The sequence below is a fragment of the Biomphalaria glabrata genome, chromosome 7 (assembly GCF_947242115.1).
Source record: "Biomphalaria glabrata chromosome 7, xgBioGlab47.1, whole genome shotgun sequence".
NCBI classification, from domain to species: Eukaryota; Metazoa; Mollusca; class Gastropoda; family Planorbidae; genus Biomphalaria; species Biomphalaria glabrata.
The window spans coordinates 11,808,740-11,831,776 of NC_074717.1; the positions used below are offsets into that span (position 1 = coordinate 11,808,740).

Consider the following 23,037-nt stretch of genomic DNA (forward strand, 5'->3'; position numbering starts at 1 on the left):
CTGGAAAACCGACGACTTAGCAGACTTTAAGCCACTGATTAACATTGACTAGATAGACACATGTATGCTTAAAATTAGGACGTAATTATCTTCTCTTTTGTAGTAACGTACATTTATAACGTTTAGTCTTGTATAAAATGCACTTTACATTAGTAAAGGGACACTACTCTATGCCATTTGAAATTCATTATATTTTTTGTTTTCACAAGAGGAATAACTGCAAAGACATCCGTTTTGAGTTCACTGAACACGTCAAAGCTGAAAAGGATTATTTCATTAGATCTAGAAGACCAGTAGAGATCGACATACAGTGATACACTGTCTCTTATAGAAGATCAAATTATTCTAGATCTTGATCTTAGCTCTAGACTTCTGATCTAGATCTAGATATTTAGACTCTAGTAATTTAGCTTTAGCAGTTACTGAGTTGGATTCTCTAGGAGACTAGACTTACCGTCACTAGAATTCAATCTATCTAAATCAGTAAATCAGTAAAATCTATAATAATGATATATATATCTAACACTAACAGTTACCGTAACACTGTAACTTGACAGTGACTGTTCTGTTAGTGTTATTTTTGTTGCTTATAATGACTTATATGTTCAAGAGTCTACACTACTCTACACAGTGACTGACTTGAATCCGTAGCAGCCAAACAGTGAAACACTGTAACAGTTGTAGACTATAAACTATAACTATAATAAACAGTAACATTATTATCATTATCTAGAATCTAAATCTAGACTAGATTTGTGAATACTACAGTACTTCTAGACTGAACTGTTACTGTGAGTGAGTGTGACAGTCCAGATTTAACACTGTAACAGTCATTAAACAGTGTGTACTTTAACCAAGAGAAGAATCAAAGTCAAAGGCTTACTCACTGATCATTGTTGCGTTTGATAGTCTCATTCATAGATCTAGTGCGACTTGTAAGTGTTGCCATTGTCAATTGTGTCTGTGCACTTTTAGTTTTATAATAAGATTTAATCTTAATACTATCTAGAATCTAGACCTATTGTAACTTAAACTTAAGTCAAGTTTAAATTTAGTAAAAGTGTAACTCAATTAGTATTTCTCAGTGTCAGTCTCGGTAGACAGTTCTGAGTACTAGATTTAGATCTAGTCCTAGACCTTTAACACTAACAGACTAACTGTACTAGATCATTCAAAGTTTGACTTTGACCACTTATTATTTGCTAATGGTTTGACATCATAGAAATTCAAGTACCAAAATGTTCTTAAGTTTAAGGAGAATATATATATATATATATATATATATATATATATATATATATATATATATATATATATATATATATATATATATATATATATAAGGATTTATAAGGATTTATTTTATTTAATTTTGAACACCATAATTTATATTATATATATATTATTATATTTATAATACTCTCTATATAAATCTACATCTGTTAAATTTTTGGCTTGTGAATCAACTCCAAAAATAGAATCAATTTTGGTGGGTTCATTAGAATAGACAGCCAATCTAAACAAAAAAATGAAAACCTAGGAAGAGGTAAAGTTATTCGGTAACATAGGAAAAAAACAACAACCTGACCTACAAATTTAAAATTCTATTTTCTAACACAATATATATATATATATATATATATATATATATATATATATATATATATATATATATATATATATATATATATATATATATAACAAAATGCACAAGATTTTCTTTAATGTGAGTCTACATGTTTAATAAAAACAGAAAGATCTTATTGACATTTATAAGTTATACATTTTTTATTATTATTCACAGATTCATAGATACATTGAAGATGATTAGAACACTTGTGGCTGCTTTGGTTTGTCTTTGTCTCACTGCCAAAGTTCTAGGATTGCCAGATATTCGAGTCAAAAGAGCTCCTGTATCTACACCTTCTGATCCAACCAATCCTGCTGGGCTTATGCAACCTTTACCACCAGGTTAGGAGGGTCTAAATGATTAGATTCCATTAATATTAAAAAAATTTAGGATAACTTTTTTTTTTAGTGTGTAATGTGTATTCAAGGACTTAGTAAAATTCTTGACAACTGGAGCTACTCACAGGCATACTTCACTCTGACACATATAAATAACTTTAGAACTCTTCATTGCATGAACATTATTTATTTACATTAAGATTATAATGGTAGCTGAGTGGTAAAAGGCTCGGCTTCCATATTGAGGGGCTTAGGTTCAAATCTTGTGAAGACTTTTTGAGATCAAATTCTAATGGGTACTTGACATTAGTTGGGGAAAGTAAAGGCCACATAACACTCTTGTTAATTTACTAATACATAATTCTTAATGTGGTAATGTTTTAATAATGAAATGTAAATCCTGTCAGGACTATGATTAGTTATTGATAGATATTAGCTAGTAAAGTGTAATTTTAATTGCAATATATGTGTGTGTGTGTGTTAAAATTAATTATGTTTTCTTTTTGCTTGATAATTATTTCAGTCCTAAAAGTTCAGCCTAACAGACACACTCAGTTTTACATGAATTGATAAATGATGTTTATGATTTTTAAAAATTAAATTAGGATTCAATACAATGATATTTATACAGTGATATGAAAAATGAATAATCTGAATGATAGGTAATTACAAATACATATATATGAAGATAATAAAGCATAAGTTCAGTCTAAGTAAATACTTAATATAGTATTTAAAAAAAAAAATAAACACCTTATATTATGTTGCTTGATAACATTGATGTCAACAACATTTTAGTTTCCCAACTCAAGACAAAGATTGATCTCTGTAACAGGTACTATTCAAATCAATTCTTGAAAGTAGCATAGAATCTTCCAACCAAAAAATAATGATTAACGTCTAATATACAACTACAAGTACAAATGAATCCATATTAAAATATCTATACAATATGAACTAAAACTCACCCTAAACTGGTCAAATAGTCCTACCTAGAATAGATCCAAGACAATCTCTAAGGCTGTCCAGTAACATAAAGCAAAGGAAAAATTCAGGACCACAAAAATTAGAGCAAGATGGTGAAAAAGCACCAAATGTTCAAGAAGAAATTCGACATCACATCAAATGATAACTAAACGACAAGGGAAAAAAAATTACTACTCAAAATATAAATACAGCAAATGGCGTCATCACCTGTAGAAGAAAGTGGCGTAACTGCAACACTAACATTATATAAATCCATAATGCGAAATATAACTTCTAAATACTGATACTTGTTTCTTAATGAAATAACTATACACATTTAGAAATAACATGATAACTTAATTCTACAAGAGCTAAGTTCCCTTTTCTAGATCCCCACAACTGATTTAGTATCTAACTTTTCACTCTTACTTCCTGCCATGTGTTTCATGATTTGTGTGCATGCTTCATTTTCTTCATGCTTTTTAATGAACTAAGTTCAATTACTATAATATAGTTTTAAGTTAATTTAAGTTCAGTTAGGCTCATCAAGGTTTCTATTTGACCTTTGGCAGACAACATGGCAAAAATTCCTGAAAAACCTAAGCCTATCAAGATTGCTGAAAGCCCAGAGTGTCTTGAAGATGTCCAGAGGCTGTGTGCAGATAAAGCTAAAGCCAACAACTTTATTGTGCTGGATTGCTTGCAGGATAGTATCTCTGTAAGTATTAGGATGATCATTGATTGCAGAATAGTATCTCAATAAATATTAGGATGGTGATATTTTTGAATTCAACCATTGCACTTATGTTAGAACAGAGAGTCTTGCTTTAATACCAGATGAACAGACATAGAAATTTGTTTTGTTTCACTTCTTACATAGAGCTTTCTTTTTTTGTCTGTGATCAAGACACAATTGCTGTATTTCTATACATATGCATTTTTTAAAATCCTGTTTTATTTTTTTTATACAGGCAACAGAAAGTCTTTCTTCCCAATGTGATCATGTATGTACAGATAATAATTATTATAAAATTATAAAATTTGTTTAATTTTTACTTTAATTTGTTTTAAATATAAATAATTCATTTTTTTGTCACTAAACAAATAAAGTAGGAAGAACGTTTTTGTCGTACTTCAGCATAACAAAAACCATGGTACATCTAAAGCTTTATTACACTGAATGACAAACAACTACACACATAGTAAAGATCACAACACGAAATATGGCCAGTACACAGTCTAACAAATGTAAACAAACCTTAGGGGCGACAATCAAATTTCACGACAGTTTTTTAAAGAACAAAAAAGTCTGCATCAAATATAAATCAATTACATGTCCAGTGGTAATATGTTTCTGGATATAATTGAAGGCATTTAATGTATTCTTTCCTCAATTGAATTTCCACTTTCCAGATCATTTTGAACTAATGAGGGGCAACCTATAAGATACATTTTGTCTTATTTAGTAACTTGAGACTTTCTGACATTAATACTTTTGAAAAGCATGAGGTGATACTATCTCATTTTTGCAATTAATAAGTTTTGACAAGAGTCAACTACATTGATTTTTTGTCATAAACTATCCCATGTAGTATATTTATATAGAGTGAAATCCCTTATCCCTGCTGTGATCTCACAGTCATATCTATTTTGTCTTTTAGGTTTCATTTGTTAGTTTTTCTAGAATATGTAAATTCATGAGTGGAATTAATCCTAGCTTATTTTAACATTAATTTATTATCTTGATTTTGTTAACTATATTCAACAGTATTTGTGGAAATACAAAAATAAGCTGTCTAAAGATATTCGATTTGATCGTGCATTAGATGAAGCTTGTTCTCCTGAATTAGAGAAGGTAAGCTCTAGATGTAGCAAGATATTGAGATTAAGAATGGTACATGTCACACACTTAAATTCTAAATCAGTGGCAACATTTTTTTTTCATACTTTTGTCATGCAACAAAAAGGTGAGTTATCTGCTTAAAAAAACAAAAACAAAAACCTATATAAGCATAGTTGTATCAATTAGTTTGAATCAGTTCTCTAATTAAATTTGAAATAGATCTAAACTAATATTTTTACCAATTGCTTCTGTTTAGGGCAATTTCATGCTTTTATCTTTCTCAATACTCTATGATCCTATCACTTGTCTGGACCAGTTGGGAAAGGGGTGGGAGAGAAGGGGGTATCTGGGTGAATGTTACTGTGATGGCTTTTTAAATACATTTATTAAAAAAAATATAAAGTTAACCTGAATTCGAACTCTGGGGCTCAAGCCTTCTTAAGCCAACACACTAACCACTGTGCCAGCGAAGTGCTTATGAACATAGAAGGGTTTTATAGTTATTTATTGTTAGTTTCAAACTTTAAAGCAGCATACAAAGTATAAAGGGGACTAATTTAACTTATACCACCACATCACTGAAGTACATTTTCTTTCTCTTGTTTGATACCAAACAAAATAACTAATTACCAATAGTTAATGAACTATTTGGTTTATTTTATTTTATTGATTGTTGTTTTGTCAGGTAAAAGAAATAGTTGTGCAAAATGTTCAGCTTGAACTGAGATTGGGCATGGGAGAAATAATGTTTATAAACATTTTACCAGACAGACAGCATGAGCCATTCCTGGTCTTCTCTTCACACTCATTAAGATCAGCCACTCATTTTCACACTATGCAGAAAGAGACACACATTTGTACATGTCTTCCTCTAATTTGCAACCTGTCTTCAAATAGGTGATAGTATTGTAGAGTTGTAAAAAAAAAGTATTATCTTCTATTACATGTATTTAATATATCCTAATAAAATATCTATAAAGCCTGGAATTAGGTTAGAATTAGGTTAGAACTTATAGAAATTTTAACATTGAAAAAAGACACAATTTTAAATTTTATGAACAAATTTGTAAAATATTTTTTTTGAGCAGATTCCTGATTGCAAAAAGTTGCCGAAGGGTGAAGGCAAAATCATCCCATGTTTGATAGATCATTATGAACAGGTTAAATCCAAACCCTGCCTTACATTTCTCAACAAGATGGCCAGCATTATATTCAGTGACTTTCATTTCATGGATTTCTTTATGAAGAACTGCAGTCAGGATATTGAGAGAACACAGTGTGGGCGAATTGAAAACCTGGAACCTGAGTCTACAGTAAGTATGTCTGACATAGCTCATGTTTGCATTGTTCATTGAATGTTTAAATACTTCTAAGGGTATTAGCTGTATAGAGAAGTTCATTGGCCAGTTGAAGTAAAGTTCACAGAATATGTGGTCATATGCTGATGAGAACATTATGTTGATAAAACAAAAAAAGGTTTTGTTTTTACTGTCGAACAAAACTAATGTCATGAACCCATTGATGTTGGGTGAAGGTAGAATCTAATCTGATTCCTCTGCCTCAACATGTCTCATAGCATATGTATATTCATTTATTTTTTAGACAAACTTTCTAATTAGTTTTTTTTTCTTAGGCAAACTTTCTAATAAGTTTTTGTTTTGTCTAGACAAACTTTCTAATTATTTGTTTTTGTCTTAGACAAACTTTCTAATTAGTTGTTTTTGTCCTAGACAAACTTTCTAATTAGTTGTTTTTGTCTTAGACAAACTTTCTAATTAGTTGTTTTTTCTTAGACAAACTTTCTAATAAGTTTTTGTTTTGTCTAGACAAACTTTCTAATTAGTTTTTTTTCTGTCTGAATCTAACATTAAGTATGTCTTCAATAGACCTTGCAAACAAACAAATAAATAAAATGTGTTTCTTATTACTGCTTTTCAAATAGTTTTAAATCATCATAAAACTATCTTTCCCCCAAATGAAAAATGTTATGGTAAATTAAAATTGCCAAACTTGTTTTCAAATGCTTGCACAATTTTATAAGCTTGTTAATATCAAAAAGAAACTCAAATAACTGGTTAAGTTTTTACAATAATATTAAATTAAATTTATTTGATAAGTTCCTAAATTTTATATCCCAAACAAAAATGTATTAAAATTGTTAAATAAAATTAAATGTTAATTTTTCTGGACTACATCTCATTGCGCTTAATAAAAGAAATTCTGTTATATACATTGTAAAACAAGTGATATTATTTATTTACAAAAATTAATAAACTCATATTGTCATAAATAAGCATCTTAAAAAAAAAGTTTATATTTCTCATTATGAAGGTGGCCTAGAGTAAATAGCTAATTTTGTAGGATGACTCATAACACAGCATAAATGTAGAATTTCTTTATGTAATGTACATCAAATTAAAAGGTACAATAGGAATGAAATGCTCATATAATTTTCTTAAGAAATGTATAAGCCTCTTCTGGTAAAAAAGTTAAGAAGAACTGCAATGGATTATATTTTTAAAATATTTGTTATATGCTATTTCATGTCCTTGAATTCCCACAAATATATATTGGAGATTTTCATACGTGGCAGTAAAACTATAGATATCTAGCTAAAGGAAGTCTTGAAAAGGTCTATGAATGATTGATACTATTTATCACTTTTTTGCACTGCTTAAATAAATTGTCTTATCTCTTCCACTTGTATAACAAAATACTTAGTGGTAATAAAGCAGAGTTGATACAAAGATGAACTGCTTCCCTTGAGGTATTGTTAAAACCATAGCTCACTTTTTCAAATTTAGTTGGCAACAGTGAACTTCAATTTGGCATCCCTGACATTGTTTTATTTTGACCATTCCCAATAAACTTTTCTTTTATCCAGAGCAGCCACCAGCAGGGTAAGACCATCTTTTGCCTGAACTTACACAGAAAAAACTTGACCAAGACCTGCAAGAAAGCATTGTTGAGAGTGGCGGAGCTTCAGTCTGATGACTACCACCTGGACAGGCCGTTGTACTATTCCTGTAAAGCAGACAGGGAAAACCTTTGTCATGATGTTGTATCTGGCAATGGCGCTGTCTTTAAATGTCTTTATAAACATCTGGGAGATCCCAAACTGACTCCTGACGTAATTAGCCTTTTTCTTATTACTACTTTTGTAGTGTTTAATATTATTATTATTATGATTACAATGAGTCTTAAACATATTCATGATAAACCTACTTATGACTAAATAACTTATGCATAAAAATATGGAATTCAGGGGGTGCAGATTTAGATTTCTTATTTGACTCAGTTAAATGGGTGTTGGGCTGTAAGCTTTTGAAAAGCCATTGGAAAAACCCAGTGTTGATAAGGGACAAGGAAAAAGAATAAATGTGTTAGATATAATTCACCCTGAATATAAGTGCTGTTATATAAGTCATCATGCTTGAATAATTGGTTTAAATAAGTCTATTGGAGCGAGTCAATGTTTGTGAAATGTAAACTACATACTTTTTTTTTTTTGGTCATAACATCAGTGTAAAGAAAAACTGGAAGCCAGACAGGCTTTAATAGCTGAGGATGTCAAAGCTGACAAGTCCTTCTACACAGCATGTGGGCGTGACATTGAAGAAAATCAGTGTTTGAAGAAGAATGACAACTCTGATGATGAAGTTGATGACAATTTGAGACGGTCTTCAGTATTGCTTTGTTTGGAAGAAGCTCAGAGTGATGGTACTTTACAATGCCTTTTTATTTTTGACTTAACTCTTGTATGTATTATAATAATAATAATAATAATCTTTATTGTCCGTAAGGAAATTTGTCTTACAATTTGTGCATTACACCAAACAAAACATTTAAACTAGAATATGTACATTCACACCAGACTCACTCATAATTTACATTTGAAAAGTTTATATCAAATTGTTTCTATTTAATGATTTGATTGCCAGGGGGACAAAAGAGTTTGTGTCTGTTTGTCTTTCCTATCGTTGTCTTGTATCTCTTTAGTGATGGTCAAATCACAAAATTCTGACCCAAAGGGTGATTTTTTATTTCTAAATTTTTTTTTAGCTATTTTATGCTCTTCAAATTTTAGATAATATATTACATCATAAGTATACATTTCTTGAAATATAGACTAAGGTTAAATTCTTTGAAGTACAGCTAACCTTTGGTAATCAGACATCTTTGGTAACTGACACCCTTTATTAAATCCTGTAACTTTTAGACTATTAATAGTCAGCTGTTCTCAAAATTAAAAAGAAAAATTTATACTACATTTCTTTCTTTTTTTTTTACAAGCTTTAGTCATTTTGTTAATACAATTATGAATCTTTCATTAGGAATAGGTTTTTCTAGTGTTGTAAACTATACTTTCTTTGCATCATTTTCTTATATTGATCTATCATTTTTTGTAAAAAATAAATAGGTGCAGGTACTCAGTGATGGATAGCCTAACTTTTAACTACTTATAAATTAATAATAAACGTTAAAATACAAGAAAAGTAATAATTTTTTCCACAAATTCAAAAAGCTGCCAGTACGCTGTACTGGTGAGTACCGTCACAAAAAAAGCACTGTATTTATATATATTTATATTTGAAGTTCAATGTTAGATTAGTATGAGGAGAGGGATTATGGAATTTTTAGAAAAGATAATCATCTTTTAGCAATAAAAAAACACTCTTATAGCAGAAGAAATTACCTTACCTAACTCAAAAAATATTGAATCAACATTTTGTGAAATCAACACCTTTTTTATTTCTCTTCATTTCACCAACATTCCAGGAGAGAAAAAAGTGAGTCCTATGTGTATCCAGGCCATGTTTGAGCTGCGTTCTGAACTGATGCAGGACTTCAAGATCAGTCCTGAGCTAGTCAGTAGCTGTGAGAAGGAGATTGTCAAGGAATGCAAAGGTCTGGATGCAGGTGGATATACCATCAACTGTCTGATGAAGCTGGCAGTCGTGAAACATAAAGGGGGAGATGAACCTGAGCTGATAAGTTCCAAGTGCAAAGCTCAGGTGGGTCTCAAAAAAATAATTTTAAATGATTTGAATTAACTTTAGAAGTTGTCTGTCTTTTGTTTAAAAATGTCAAAAGATGTACAAATGAACCTTGTACAATAACAACAAATGTAACTATACATCAGTATGTATCATATCTAACTTGCTGGTTTTATAGTTTCAATCAAACAAAATAAACTTGTATCAGCTTTTTCTTTACTAATGATTGCATACTTGGACATTCAGCTGAGTCAACTTCTTCATGTGGCCAACCCTGGAGAGGACATTCGTCTGGATCTCCCACTTCAGCGAGCTTGTGGTGATGTGGTAACAAAGGCATGTCATGATCTCCAGGCTGGACACGGAGAGTAAGTCTTTTTTGTGTGTATATTATTGTCTTGTTGTTAAATGTTTTACATTACCTGCTAGAGGCCTCCTCTCACTAGAATTTTACCTTAAATGTTAATTCACACCTATTTTGGGTTTACTACATCCAGGTATTAGGACTACGAAGGATTGAATATTAAATTGAACCTGCAGATTAAGTAAAACTAAAACTTGAGTCCAAATTAATACAGAAGCAATCTAACAGTTTCAAATGTTATTGAACTAGATGAATTGCAATCATTCTAGCAAAGCATTTTTCAGCTTTAAAAACAAGAGATGCAACTTGATTTAGTTAGCTAACTTCTCTTCTTCTTTAGTTTGACTAGTCTATAACTTAGTACTAGTGCTGATTACTAAAGCTTATTACTAAAGCAGCTTTGGTTGTAAAAACATCTGTTAGGGTTTATGACATTTTCATTTCTGACTCCCCACCCCCCTTTCACCCATCCTCCTCAGTGTTATTACATGTCTGTTGGAAAATATTGATCATGAGGATATGACAGATGAGTGTGAGGAACAGCTGCTTCTCATACAGTACTTTGCTGTCAGAGATTTTAGGTAAGCATCTTATCTTTTTTTTTTTTTTATTATGTACTTATTATTATAAACTCACTTTGAAATGCTTGTTGTATTTAGTAAAGTGATTGATAGGGCAGAGGAGGTAAAGATCATCTCTTTCTGTCACCCATGGTTAACAAAGATGTCATGTGGCCAGCACAATGACCAACCGCCTATAATTTCCGCAACTAATTATAGTTGGGTGGACTCAGGAATGACCTAAAAATACCAAAAATGAAAATACCAATTTACTAGGATTTGAACTAGAGACACCTCGGTTTGAGAGCCAAGCTCTTTATAAACCAACGCACACCCCATCCCCATATTGATGCATTATTATATTTTATTTCTTAATAATTGTTTTTTGTTGTTTTTTATGTGCTCAGTTGTAAGGCTAATGTTCTTCTGGTAAATGGTCTCATATATCTTATATTAAAATTGCCACGTCACACATCTTTAATGTATTCATTACATTAGTAGTGGAAAATAAAGTCTGTGCTGACTCTTTATTAAGGAATGTGATACCCTACCATCAATGACTAGGACACTGCTTGTAAGCATAAAAGACTATGTAGTCTCTTACAGGATGCATAAGCAATGAGCAATCTATCATTCTTTGCTGAATTTTTGTGTACTATAAGGAACTTGTGTCATGCTTTAATAGCTGACACTGCAACTTGAACTGTCAGAAAATGGTCTTATGATGGTGGTATATGAACTATCTTGAAACATAATGATGCTGCTCATTCACATTTGTATGAATGATTGTTTTGTGTTTATTTTAGACTTGACAACCACTTGTTTAAACAGTGTCAGAAAGACGCATTTCAAATTTGTAAATCTAATGGTTATGCTGATCCCAACACCATGGAACCTGAGCATGGCCCACTAGTTTTCTCCTGCCTGCACCGAGCAATGCGTTCCAAAAATCCTAATGATATGAAGGTATTTAATTTAATTTTATCAAAGAAACACATTAGATTATATTTTGTTGTAGGCCAGAGAGTACAAAAACCAGTTGACTATTCTAAATAAATCAAGTAAAGCTGAGAACACATTGAAAAGTTTCATCCCTCTGTTTACTTTAAACCTATCTACATTTATAAATAAGATTTCTGGATCGAAGAAAAAAATTACTTTTGAAAGTGTCACTTTACTTTTAAGGGCTATAAAAATAAAATTAAATCATTTTTAAACTTGTAATAAAATAAAGAATGTTAAAGAAAATAGTGTCAATTTTTTTCCCACAGCCCTCTCGAGGATGTGTACATGAGATCAAACGTGTTTTACGAGAGCGCTCCACTAGAGTGAAACTTATTCCTGAGGTTGAAGAGGCCTGCATGATGGATCTCGCAGAAATGTGCTCAGATGAAGAACATAAGCAAGCTGATAAGGTGTTTAAGCCATTATCTAAGCATAACACTAGGATATTCTTTTTTCTGTTATCCCATAATTCCATGTGTTTCAACTTTCATGACATTACTTTTGTTACTCTTTTGTTCTCTTGGAAAGCCTTGTTTATCCCTCATCCAATTGTCTTCTTTGCTTTCTTACATCTGGCCAACCTGGTTCTGTGCCTGTAGAATTGTTTTCAGTTGACTATCTGATCTTAAAAGATTTTAAAGTTTTTAAGTCAGTAGTGTTAATCGGACAAGCATTGTTATCCAGGGTCACATGATTACGCACCTCTCCCAGAGCCTGCCCACATTCCTTTCACAATTGTCCTCACAAACACTTCTATATTTAGGGTCAACACATAATGGAGCCTAAACTGTAAGCATAAATATGACTTCATTATATCAAGCTGTCCAGTTGTATTAAGTCCAACATTCTGTCCTTAGCTTAGATTTTTTTTATTATTGTTAACTTCTAATATATGAAATATATCAGAAATAGTTGTTTATTGGAATTAAAGGTAAAAGGGGTAATTCTTTTTAAAGGTATAAACCCAGTGAAAGAGATAGGAGTATTCATTCTAAGTCCTTAAATGCCAAAGAGTATCACCATTGTGAAAGGGGTTTCCTGGTCATGAGGACTGTCGTCTTGAAGGTCCTGCCATCCTGTGGGAGGTTTGGGCTAGGATGAAATATTCTTCAGTTATGAAGGAAACATAAAACAAAACAAAAATGATAGTTTAATGATAGTCGTGTCCACCATGTCCTGAGCCTGTTCCTGTATGGCTTACATTAATGGTACAATCTTAATGGCATTTTACTTTCCAGGAAATGGAGTGCCTGCAAGATAATTTTGATGACCTTGGAGAGAGATGCAAAGCTGTGGTGGCCAATTTCACAGAGGAAGAAATGGAAGACATTGAGATGGATCGTATCCTTATGAAAGCCTGTACTCCCATGATTAAAACATTTTGCAGAGTATGTAGCTGCAGCTACACTTATTGTTACAAATCTAATGTCAACTCACTCTGCCTGTGTGTCTGTCTGTCTGAAACTATTTTTTTTTCCTACACCCAATTTGTATCTTGTTGAAATTTTGCACAATTATTTCATATACCTGACAAAACAAGAATCAATACAAAAAATTAACCAATTAGTTAATTAATTATTGGTGTTTAATGATGTAGTGGTATAATTGAATTAGTCCCATTTGTGTAGAGAATTAGGTTGTCACTTAAAAGTTTGAAACTAACTAACAACTATGAAACCTTCTATAAGCACTTTGCTGGCACAGTGGTTAGTGTATTGGCTTGAGAAGACTTGAGCCATCGAGTTTGAATTCAAGTCATACAACTTTTAGCATTTTTAAAAAGCTATCATGGTACCTTCACCCAGATAGCTCTTCTTTCCTCCCCCCCCCCCTTTTCCTTCCAATGCTTCAGACAATTGAATGAATCATAGCATATTGAGAAAGCTAAAAACATGATATTGCACTAAACAAAAACAATTGGTAAAAATATTTCTAATTGCACAGATTTACTATTGTTAGTCTAGATCTATTACAAATTTAATTACATGACTGATCAAAACTAATTGATACAATTACACTTACTTAGTTATAAAAAAAATTTTGTTTGTATTTTTCTTTTCTTCTGCTTACCTTTACCACCTTCACCTATCCCTTAGTCTGTTGGACCACTGGGGCACCACGCAAGATTTGTCAACCGTCTTTCTCCATTCCTCTCTTTTGCCTTGGATAGAACCTCTTCCGCTTTCAATGTCAGGCACGTCCATTCTTTTATGTTGTCTTCCCATCGCTTTCTCTGTCTGCCTCTTCTTTTTTTCCCCTGGTACTGTTCCCTGAATGAGTTCTGAAAACTTTGTAATGAGGCCATAGAGTTTTAGTTTGTGTTTTTTACAATAGTTAGCAGGTCACCATGGGGTCAAATCGCTTTAGTAACCAACTCTTCCTTTGTTATGCAGTCCTAATTTGTTATAACTATGTGATACCTGATATACACATACTTTTAACAAAAAACTTCATGTTCTTAACCTTTTGTTGACCTATTTTCAGTCTGGTAAGTTAAAAGTACCCTTTCAGATCTTGCTTTCTACGGGGAAGATGAAGCTTATCAGTTTCTATGACTGACAGTTAACAAGGGTGTATTTGGCAGCACACAGACTGTCTTTACTTCCCTGTGTAGGTCAAATACCTGTCAGAGCTGGTTGGACTCACTATCATACTAAAAATTCTGACATTCAAAATCATTGAGATTTGAACTTGAGACATTTGGTTTGTTAGCCTGGCACATAACCATCAGCCATTATAGATTTGAACTTGAGACCTTGGGTTTGTTAGCCTAGAGCATTACCATCAGCCATTATAGATTTGAACTTGAGACTCTTGGTTTGTTAGCCTAGAGCATTACCATCAGCCATTATAGATTTGAACTTGAGACCTTTGGTTTGTTAGCCTAGCACATTACCATCAGCCATTATAGATTTGAACTTGAGACCTTTGGTTTGTTAGCCTAGCACATTACCATCAGCCATTATAGATTTGAACTTGAGACCTTTGGTTTGTTAGCCTAGCGCATTACCATCAGCCATTATAGATTTGAAAAAAATGATGATGGCCTGAAAGTTAACATTTCTAAATAGTAGCAGAGTACTTTTAAATGTATTTACTTTTTTTTTTAGTCACATATTTACATTTTCACAGAATATGTAAACACTTTAAAAGAATATTATTTTTTAAGAGCTGTGTTCATTTGAAAGGTCACTGTCAGATAATTTTTTTTTTGTTGGTTTGTTTTGTGTTTTTAAAATCCATTTCTGTTTGTGTGTCTGTTTAAGGAACTGCTGAATTCTGATGCAATGCCCAATGAAGTTCTAGACTGTTTAATAGAACACAAGAACAATCTTGAGATGGATGACAAATGTGCTGCTGGGATTGAACATCATCAGATTGTAAGTTCTGGAAGATTAAAAGATTTTTTTCATAAAAGAGCATCTAGTGTAAATGTGTATCTTATAATTAGCAAGAATGTATGTTAGCATAGTCAGATGTGTAAAAAAAATAATATTGTATTTAACTCTTTGTGACATTTTACAATATTAAACTTCTAACACATATATAAAAATATTTTTTAAAACTTTTGTTTTCTAATTTCATATGAAAAGTTTCACTATGGGACTCAACTCTTTAATGTTCTTAAATTAGAAGTAGGAAAAATAAAAGTTATTTTGTGTAATGTGTAAATGATAGCAAATATTGCATCTGCTATCATTGTTTCGTTATGTATCAAAATAACATTTTAAGTCATTTTCCCTTCCCCATAATGTCTGGCTAGATTTAAAGATTTTCATTCAGACTAAAATTTTTATGTATTAGCTATTACTTTTCACCTTAATGTAAATTGACGCTCTAGTTTCTGTGTATAAATATTTCTCAGATTTCAATGAAAGATTTTAGATTTAACCACAAGTTCCGTGAGGCATGTCAGATTGCAGTGGGCACTTATTGCACACACAAGAAAACAAAGTGAGTTCATTGAAGACATGTTATGACTGTGAAAATTTAATTGAGCTATGTGTAAGGAGATTGAATTGAATGTTACTTACTATCATTTCTCTTGTCTTGAAGGTATGAAGTGGTGGCCTGCCTCAGTGAACATGTCAGGAATGACACTCTGTTAGAGAAAGAGCAGAGGATAGAAGCTGGTTGCCAGAAACAGTTGAAGTTTGAGCTGCTGCAAAGGGTTGGTATTAAGTTTTTGTGTCAGGATTTTGTGATTTTACCATCACAAAAGAGATACAAGACACAGATAGCAAAGACAAACAGACACAAACACTCTTTTGTTCCCCTGGCAATCAAATAATTAAATAAGAACAATCTGGTATAAACTTTGTCACATGTAAATTATGAGTGAGTCTGGTGTGAATGTACACTTTGGTTTCTTATAGTTATAATGTTTTTTGTTTGGTGTAATGCACAAATTGTAAGACAAATTTCCATACGGACAATAAAGATTATTATTATTATTATTAATTAGATGGGAGGGGGGGTCGAGTTGTAGAAAATGTTGGATTACTCAAGCTAGCTTTACTTTAAAAATTTCATCTTGTATGTCAAAAAAATTCAATTAAAAATAGACAAAAAGAAAAATGTATCGATTTAAAAAATACAAAACATGATTTCAGCTTTCACATACTGAACTAAATTACAATTTAAGCCTACCTATATTCTAAAACTATATATACTACAGTATACATTAATTTACATGAATTTACCTTGATGTATTTAAAAACTCTGTAATTGGCTTTTGTTTCTTGCTAAGCAAACCATATATCATGGCTTTTTATTAAATTTCTTGCAACTTTGTTCGCACTAGCATGTCAAAGTGTTTAAAGCCATCGTTACTGCTGAGTGTGCATTTTGCCTTAGCCTTGACGTCTTGTTTTTTTTTAGACTATCTTCATAGGCCTTCTGAAGTTTATTTTGGAGTGTTAATATCATTGTATAGTATGAGTATATACACCACAATATAGCTGTTATCTTGAGACATATTATTTCCGCTGTCACTCTTTTGGAGGAGTCGGTTTTCTAGCCAAATACTTTCCCAAGACTTAATTAAGTTAAAGGCATGCCTTGTCTGCATACATATGCTGCATTAAGAATAAAAACATCCTTCATTTTAAAAGAACATTTCAAAAGAAACAAATGAAAAGAGGCGAGATGTTCTTAAGCTTTCAACTGCTTCATGTCAGATTACTGAGTGTGTCAGGTTATGAAGTTTCAAACTATGAAGATTTACTTGTAATTAGGTCACAAAATAACCTGTTTTAAAATCATGAACACATTTTTTTTTAAAATCTCTAATATACACAAATAAAAAAAAAAGGCATTTCATTGAAAACACTCCACAGCGAAAATAAGCTGAAAATGTGCAACCCTAATCCTTATTACATTAGTTCAAAATTGCTTCTGTGCAACAGTTTTGCAAGATTTATCTCTTTTTCTATATGAAACAAAATTAAATAATTACTTAACTGTTGTTTTTTTTTATTGGTTCATAAGTTGTCATGGACAATGAATAATTGTGCAAAGTTCCAACTTGATCCAAGAATGGAAACTAGGAGAAATAGCATGTTCAAGATTTGTTCCAGACAGACATAAGTTGTGTAAAAGTAACTTGAAATAACCAACAGGATATAGGCATCTAGGTTCAAACACATAAATACTCGATAAAGGAGCCAGTCCATGTCTTCTATCCATAGCTAGATGTTACTATTGTGAAGACTAGACAGTATCATAGCCCTATTCTCAAATTTTATGTTGCATTCAAAGTGTGTGTGATATTTCTTCAAATTTTGATGGCATTCACCTGGGCAGCCCTGTGGATATTTTCTTAACATATTAATTTCTCATGAAAATTGTAACTAGGAATATAAATTATAACCCCAAATAGATTTTTTTCAGTGCTTGAAATTTGCAGGCCTTTTGGCATTGAAAATCAATGTTTTTAGAGACATCGATTTATTGTGATTTATCATAAAGTTAGGCTCTTAATGATTATGTTAACCTTTTGCTTATGAATTTAATTTTTTGTAGGGAGTGTCCATAAACCTTAACCCCAAACTAAAGTTGCTTCTTAATGAATATGTTAACATTTTGTTTAATTATGAATTTAATTTCCTATAGGGAGAGTCTATCAACCTCGACCCCAAACTAAAGGCTGCTTGTCATGAAGATATTTCAAAATTCTGCAAAAGCAAAAAACAGGGAGAAGGGGAAGTAAGTTCCACTTTCTTGAATGTCTTCAGACTTTGTATGACTTTAAATTGGTGCTACGTCTTTAGAATTGAATGACCTTCATGTCTTTAGAATTGAATGATCTTCATGTCTTTAAACTTTTACTGATATCTATGTCTTTAGATTTGAAAAAGGTAGCCACCTCTTTAGATTTTAAAATGACAGCCATGTCTTTAGACTTAACATGATAGAATTGTCTTTAGAGTGATAGCAGTGTCTTTAGATTTTGAATAATAGTAATATTTTTGGACATAAAAGATAGATAACTATCTAATTAAAAAAAAAAACATTCATCATCACCATTATCTTTTCCTTGACAATTGTCATAGGGGTGCTATGACAGTTTGCATAACCTAATCCCTCCACTTTTCCTGGTCGACAGCTCTTCTTACAGGATATCAAGAGAGAGGCCAGTCCATTCTTTTACATTATCCGGCCAGCTTTTCTTTAAATGACCATCAGCTTTCACAGTATTGAGGAGTTCCTCCATTTTGCCAGCCAGAGTGTTGACTTGTAAAAAGTACAAACTCATTTGTCTTATTTTCCTGGTATCTGATACCCAGCGTTTATTCTCAAAGCTTAAATTCTTCTTTAAGCCTCAGCTTTCATTGTCCAACTTTCACAACCATACAGGACTACAGAGACCACTAATAAAGAATGCAGCTTTAATTTTACTTGGCAGCTGAAGTTACTCTTCCAGATTTAATTTAAAATACATTGGTTGAACATCTTTTATTAATCTTGCATTGATTTTTGTATTGACAGATTATTGAATGTCTCAGAGGTCGCAGGAAAAAATTAACAGAAACATGTCACGTTTTGTTATTTCAAAGAGAGGTAGGTCCTTTATTACTCACCTGATTTGTAACACAACATTTATGTTACTGTAATGTATGTTACTGTATTGGAGTCATGTGGAAGTAAAGCAGAAGAATAGTGTGAACCTTTTTTATTTTTTTTAATTTTCTTGGACATGAAAATGTTATGATGATTTTTAAAATTTATTTCTCTAAAACCTTAGTTTCAAATAGGGATTCCACATGTGTGATACTGTAAGTTGATTCTCTAATATGTTGTCTTTCTTTTTTTATTTTTCAGAAAGATGAGGCACTTTTTGGGGACTACACTGTCCATCATTTATGTAGAAAAATGATTCAGGTAAAAAAACAACATTTCAAGATTTTAAATACATTTTTGCTTTCTTGATTTTATTATTGACAACTGCAATTAAAAGAAATTTGTTTCTTCTTGTCGTGGGAAAAATAGTGCTGGGATCGGATATAATAGTAACAATGGAGACTAATACAAATTTGACATCCTTTGGAGGAACTTTGAGACAAGCCAACATTTAATACTTCACATTTTTTTTTTCTTCTCTTCAAAACAATTTTTGTGTATTGCATTGTGAGGATAGAGTTTAATAAAGTACTTTGTTTTTGTAAACCATAGAAATTCTGCGCTGCTGATCAAAATGAAGACGACATAATGAGCTGCTTGAAATCTAACAAAAATGCCATTGATTTCGATGACCGTTGCCGCCAGATTGTGCTTCGTCGCCAGATTGAACAGTCCCAAGGTAAGAGATTAGTTTTTATTTGGTTAGGAATTTCATTCTAAAGATACCCTTGAGTCTGACCTTTAGTTGTTTGATTATTATATATTATATATTTATATATTATGGTTATATATAATATATTATATAGACATTTTGTCCATTAGAAATCAGTGAAGTGTTGTTAAATGCATTTTTACACCTTCTGCAGATTACCGCTTGAACCCTCATTTGCAAAAAGCTTGCCGGCTTGACATTCCAAAATATTGTTCTCAACTCTATGATGGTGTTAGCAAAGATAAAGAGATGGATGGGGTAGTGATTGATTGCTTGAAGAAACAATATGCAAAGAAGGCCAATGTAAGCAGGCACAACTTTTAAGTTTTGAGGAATTCAATCATTTCTTGTTAGCTACAATACAAGTATTAAATGTTTGAAAAGTGAAAACATTAATGTAGTGCTGTGTCATCACTTTTGTTTTTTTTACACAGTGTATCTCTTTCTACCTTCTAACTCAGTACTTATGTAGGTTTTATAGTATTGTAAAGGGAAATTACATTAAATATGTACGTTCCATTTGTTGCCGGGTTGTGCGGTTTGCGCGCTGGACTGTCGTTCGGGTTTATCGACGGTCGAGGGTTCAAACCCTGCCCGCTCCCATCCCCCGTCATCCAGCAGGAGGTTTGGACTAGGAAGTAAACTATCTTCAACTCTGAAGGAACATCCAAAACATGTAAAACATTTTACAACAAGATTACAAAGAGAGTTTGTGTTACACAAACTCAGAGGCGGCCCCCGTCGAAGTCGGATCCCTGTCGGATCTGCATATTCGCAAATAATATTCAAGAGGTGATTTAATTTTGATGTAAAATGTTTTACACGTTTCGGATGTTCCTTCAGAGTTGAAGATAATTACTTCCTAGTCCAAACCTCCCGCAGGACGACGGGGGATGGGAGCGGGCAGGGTTTGAACCCTGGGCCATCCATAAATCTGAACGACAGTCCAGCGCGCAAACCGCACGACCAGGCAGCCATCCGATGGTCAAAAGTAATAATGTTTCAAAGATTCATTTGCCGTAAATTTAAATTTAAATTTAATAAAAAAATAGTAGATTAGTTTTAGTATATTAAAACATTACAATATTGATCAAAACATTTGGAAATGAAAATCTACACTTTTTTTTTACACTTTAAGTTTAGAAATTGAAATTCTACATCTTAATCTAGTCTATTTTAGTCTAAACTAAATCTAGAAATTCTAGATCTAGACTCTAAAATAATTTTAATTAGAATATAAATCCAGATCTAGATATACTGTAATAAAAATCTAGATCTAGTTTAAAAAATCTAGATTAGATCTAAATCAAGATATCATTCCTTTTTTAAACGCGAGTCACATAACGAGGCTTAATAAACATTACTATACCGAGTTCTTTTTTCATTTCATTTGAAGAATTAATTCCATATAACGTCAGAGGAAAAAAAAAACACTACGTCACACGGCCTAGCTAGACTAAAAATCGCCTTCATCTATAAGAGCCATTTATCGAGTGTTCATAGACTTTGGTGCACCGAGTGCGTTCTTTAAGCATTTCATTTAAAGAATTCATTCCATATGACGTCAAAGGAAAAAAAAAACACTACGTCACACGGCCTAGCTAGAATAAAAATCGCCTTCATCATTACGAGCCTTTTATCGAGTGTTCATAGACATTGGTGCACCGAGTGCGTTCTTTTAGCATTTCATTTAAAGAATTCATTCCATGTGACGTCAAAGGAAAAAAAAAAACACTACGTCACAAGGCCTAGCTAGACTAAAAATCACCTTTATCAACACGAGCCATTTCTCGAGTGTTCATAGACATTGGTGCACCGAGTGCGTTCTTTTAGCATTTCATTTAAAGAATTCATTCCATGTGACGTCAAAGGAAAAAAAAACACTACGTCACACGGCTTAGTTAGACTAAAATATGTTTTCATTAATACAAGCAATTTTTTTCGAGGGTTAATAGACATTGGTGCACCAAGTGCGTTCTTTTAACATTACATTTAAAGAGTCCATTCATATGACGTCAAAGAAAAAAAATTCCATTACCTCACAATAGGCTAGTACCGGTACCATAAAAAAAATGTCTTTATTTACACGAGATATTTAACGAGGGTTCATAGACATTGGTGCATTGGTTCTAATAGATATTATTTAAAAAGGATCAAAGCCACATTGTTTTTGCGTTTTGTCTGTCAGTCGGTCTGTCCGTTATCTTGATATAAAAAAAAACAACTAAAAGTTATTAAAAATTGATTAACCTTTATTTTACGTTTCAAAACATCGCAATAATTTTTAGGTATGAACACAATTGAAAAGTTTATATAATAGATTGTTCCGGATGTTTGTATAAATAGTAAAAGAAAAAGAGAATTTCAGATAAATGTAATACCGTTAATTAAATTTTTTGGATGGTCTCGTATAAAAATTAGATGTACTACAGCCACATGGAGAGATTTTCATACCTTACTTTGGTGTTTGGATTCTGTTTTCCTTAAAAATCGGAACATAATATTAACGATAATTAGATTTTTTAATGTTTTAGGTAGAAAATAAATATACTGTAAGAGAGTAGTGAGTTAAATATTTTTCATAAAAATCCGTAAAAACATTATTTCGTAAATGAGAAGATTATTTGTTTATTAATTAGAAGAGGGAGTTCAAACAATTATTTGGCGTTAGTAGATTTTTAAATAAATTCGGAAATTTCTGGCGACGATTTGTAAGAAACAAAATCCGGAACTTTCTTTATCGATTACAAAACTTCTATGTTATGTTTTACAAGAAAATTAAATGTCTAAAAAGTAATTTTCAGTAATCAATTCTAGTAAATTACTTTTTTAAAAGCCTTATGCGATTTCAAACAATCATTAGGCATAATTCATGTTTTATAAAACAATATCCGGAACATTTTTACACTTAATGAAATATAAGTCAGTATAGAGATATGATTTAGCATTAATATGCTATTTACATAAAAAACGTATTATTGATAATGTGTTTTTGCAACGTTTAAGCATGGAAATTGAATGTAATATAAGTTAGAAGAGCAAACAAACATTTGTTGGCGTTGATTAGTTTTGCACAAAAATATCCGGAACAATCAATTTTAGATACTTAAAACTATTGAGATGTTATGGGAGGAACATTAAAGGGTAAATCAGATTTTCAATAGCTTTTAGAGTTCTAGTTTTTTAAATCTAATCGTGACGGACAGACCGACCAACAGACAAAACGCACAAAAATAAGCTTCTTTTATTCGGATGGGGGCACTAAACAAAAAATAAATAAAATCTGATTTTTAAAAAAAGTTTAAGGAATTGGTTTAGCACCTGATCATGTTGCGACGTTACGCTACTGCACGAAAATCGCTGCATAAAAAGTCCATTTAAAAAAATGTGCGTGATATTTACATACAAAGTGCATTATTAGCCTTTATAAACAAACAGAAATGTTTTCTTTTAATTTTAGCAGCTAGTTGACCAGAAAAAACGTCTTTAACTATTATTTG

At 31.8% G+C, this 23,037-nt stretch overlaps 1 protein-coding gene across 1 annotated transcript in view; it reads left to right on the top strand.

Moving 5' to 3' along the window:
- The first annotated feature begins 221 nt into the window (after positions 1–221).
- LOC106074869 (Golgi apparatus protein 1-like) overlaps positions 222–23,037 on the top strand; it is a 29,793-nt gene continuing 6,977 nt past the window's right edge. The window contains exons 1-22 of the mRNA XM_056034963.1: positions 222–935; positions 1,805–1,971; positions 3,507–3,652; positions 3,906–3,938; positions 4,703–4,789; positions 5,866–6,090; positions 7,662–7,907; positions 8,302–8,497; positions 9,557–9,792; positions 10,021–10,142; positions 10,618–10,719; positions 11,505–11,664; positions 11,970–12,113; positions 12,942–13,091; positions 14,970–15,083; positions 15,569–15,657; positions 15,760–15,874; positions 17,818–17,910; positions 18,694–18,765; positions 19,027–19,086; positions 19,378–19,504; positions 19,692–19,840. Coding sequence (XP_055890938.1) covers positions 1,824–1,971; positions 3,507–3,652; positions 3,906–3,938; positions 4,703–4,789; positions 5,866–6,090; positions 7,662–7,907; positions 8,302–8,497; positions 9,557–9,792; positions 10,021–10,142; positions 10,618–10,719; positions 11,505–11,664; positions 11,970–12,113; positions 12,942–13,091; positions 14,970–15,083; positions 15,569–15,657; positions 15,760–15,874; positions 17,818–17,910; positions 18,694–18,765; positions 19,027–19,086; positions 19,378–19,504; positions 19,692–19,840 — 2,814 coding nt within the window. The 5' untranslated portion in view covers positions 222–935; positions 1,805–1,823. The remainder of the gene's footprint in view (positions 936–1,804; positions 1,972–3,506; positions 3,653–3,905; positions 3,939–4,702; positions 4,790–5,865; positions 6,091–7,661; positions 7,908–8,301; positions 8,498–9,556; positions 9,793–10,020; positions 10,143–10,617; positions 10,720–11,504; positions 11,665–11,969; positions 12,114–12,941; positions 13,092–14,969; positions 15,084–15,568; positions 15,658–15,759; positions 15,875–17,817; positions 17,911–18,693; positions 18,766–19,026; positions 19,087–19,377; positions 19,505–19,691; positions 19,841–23,037) is intronic.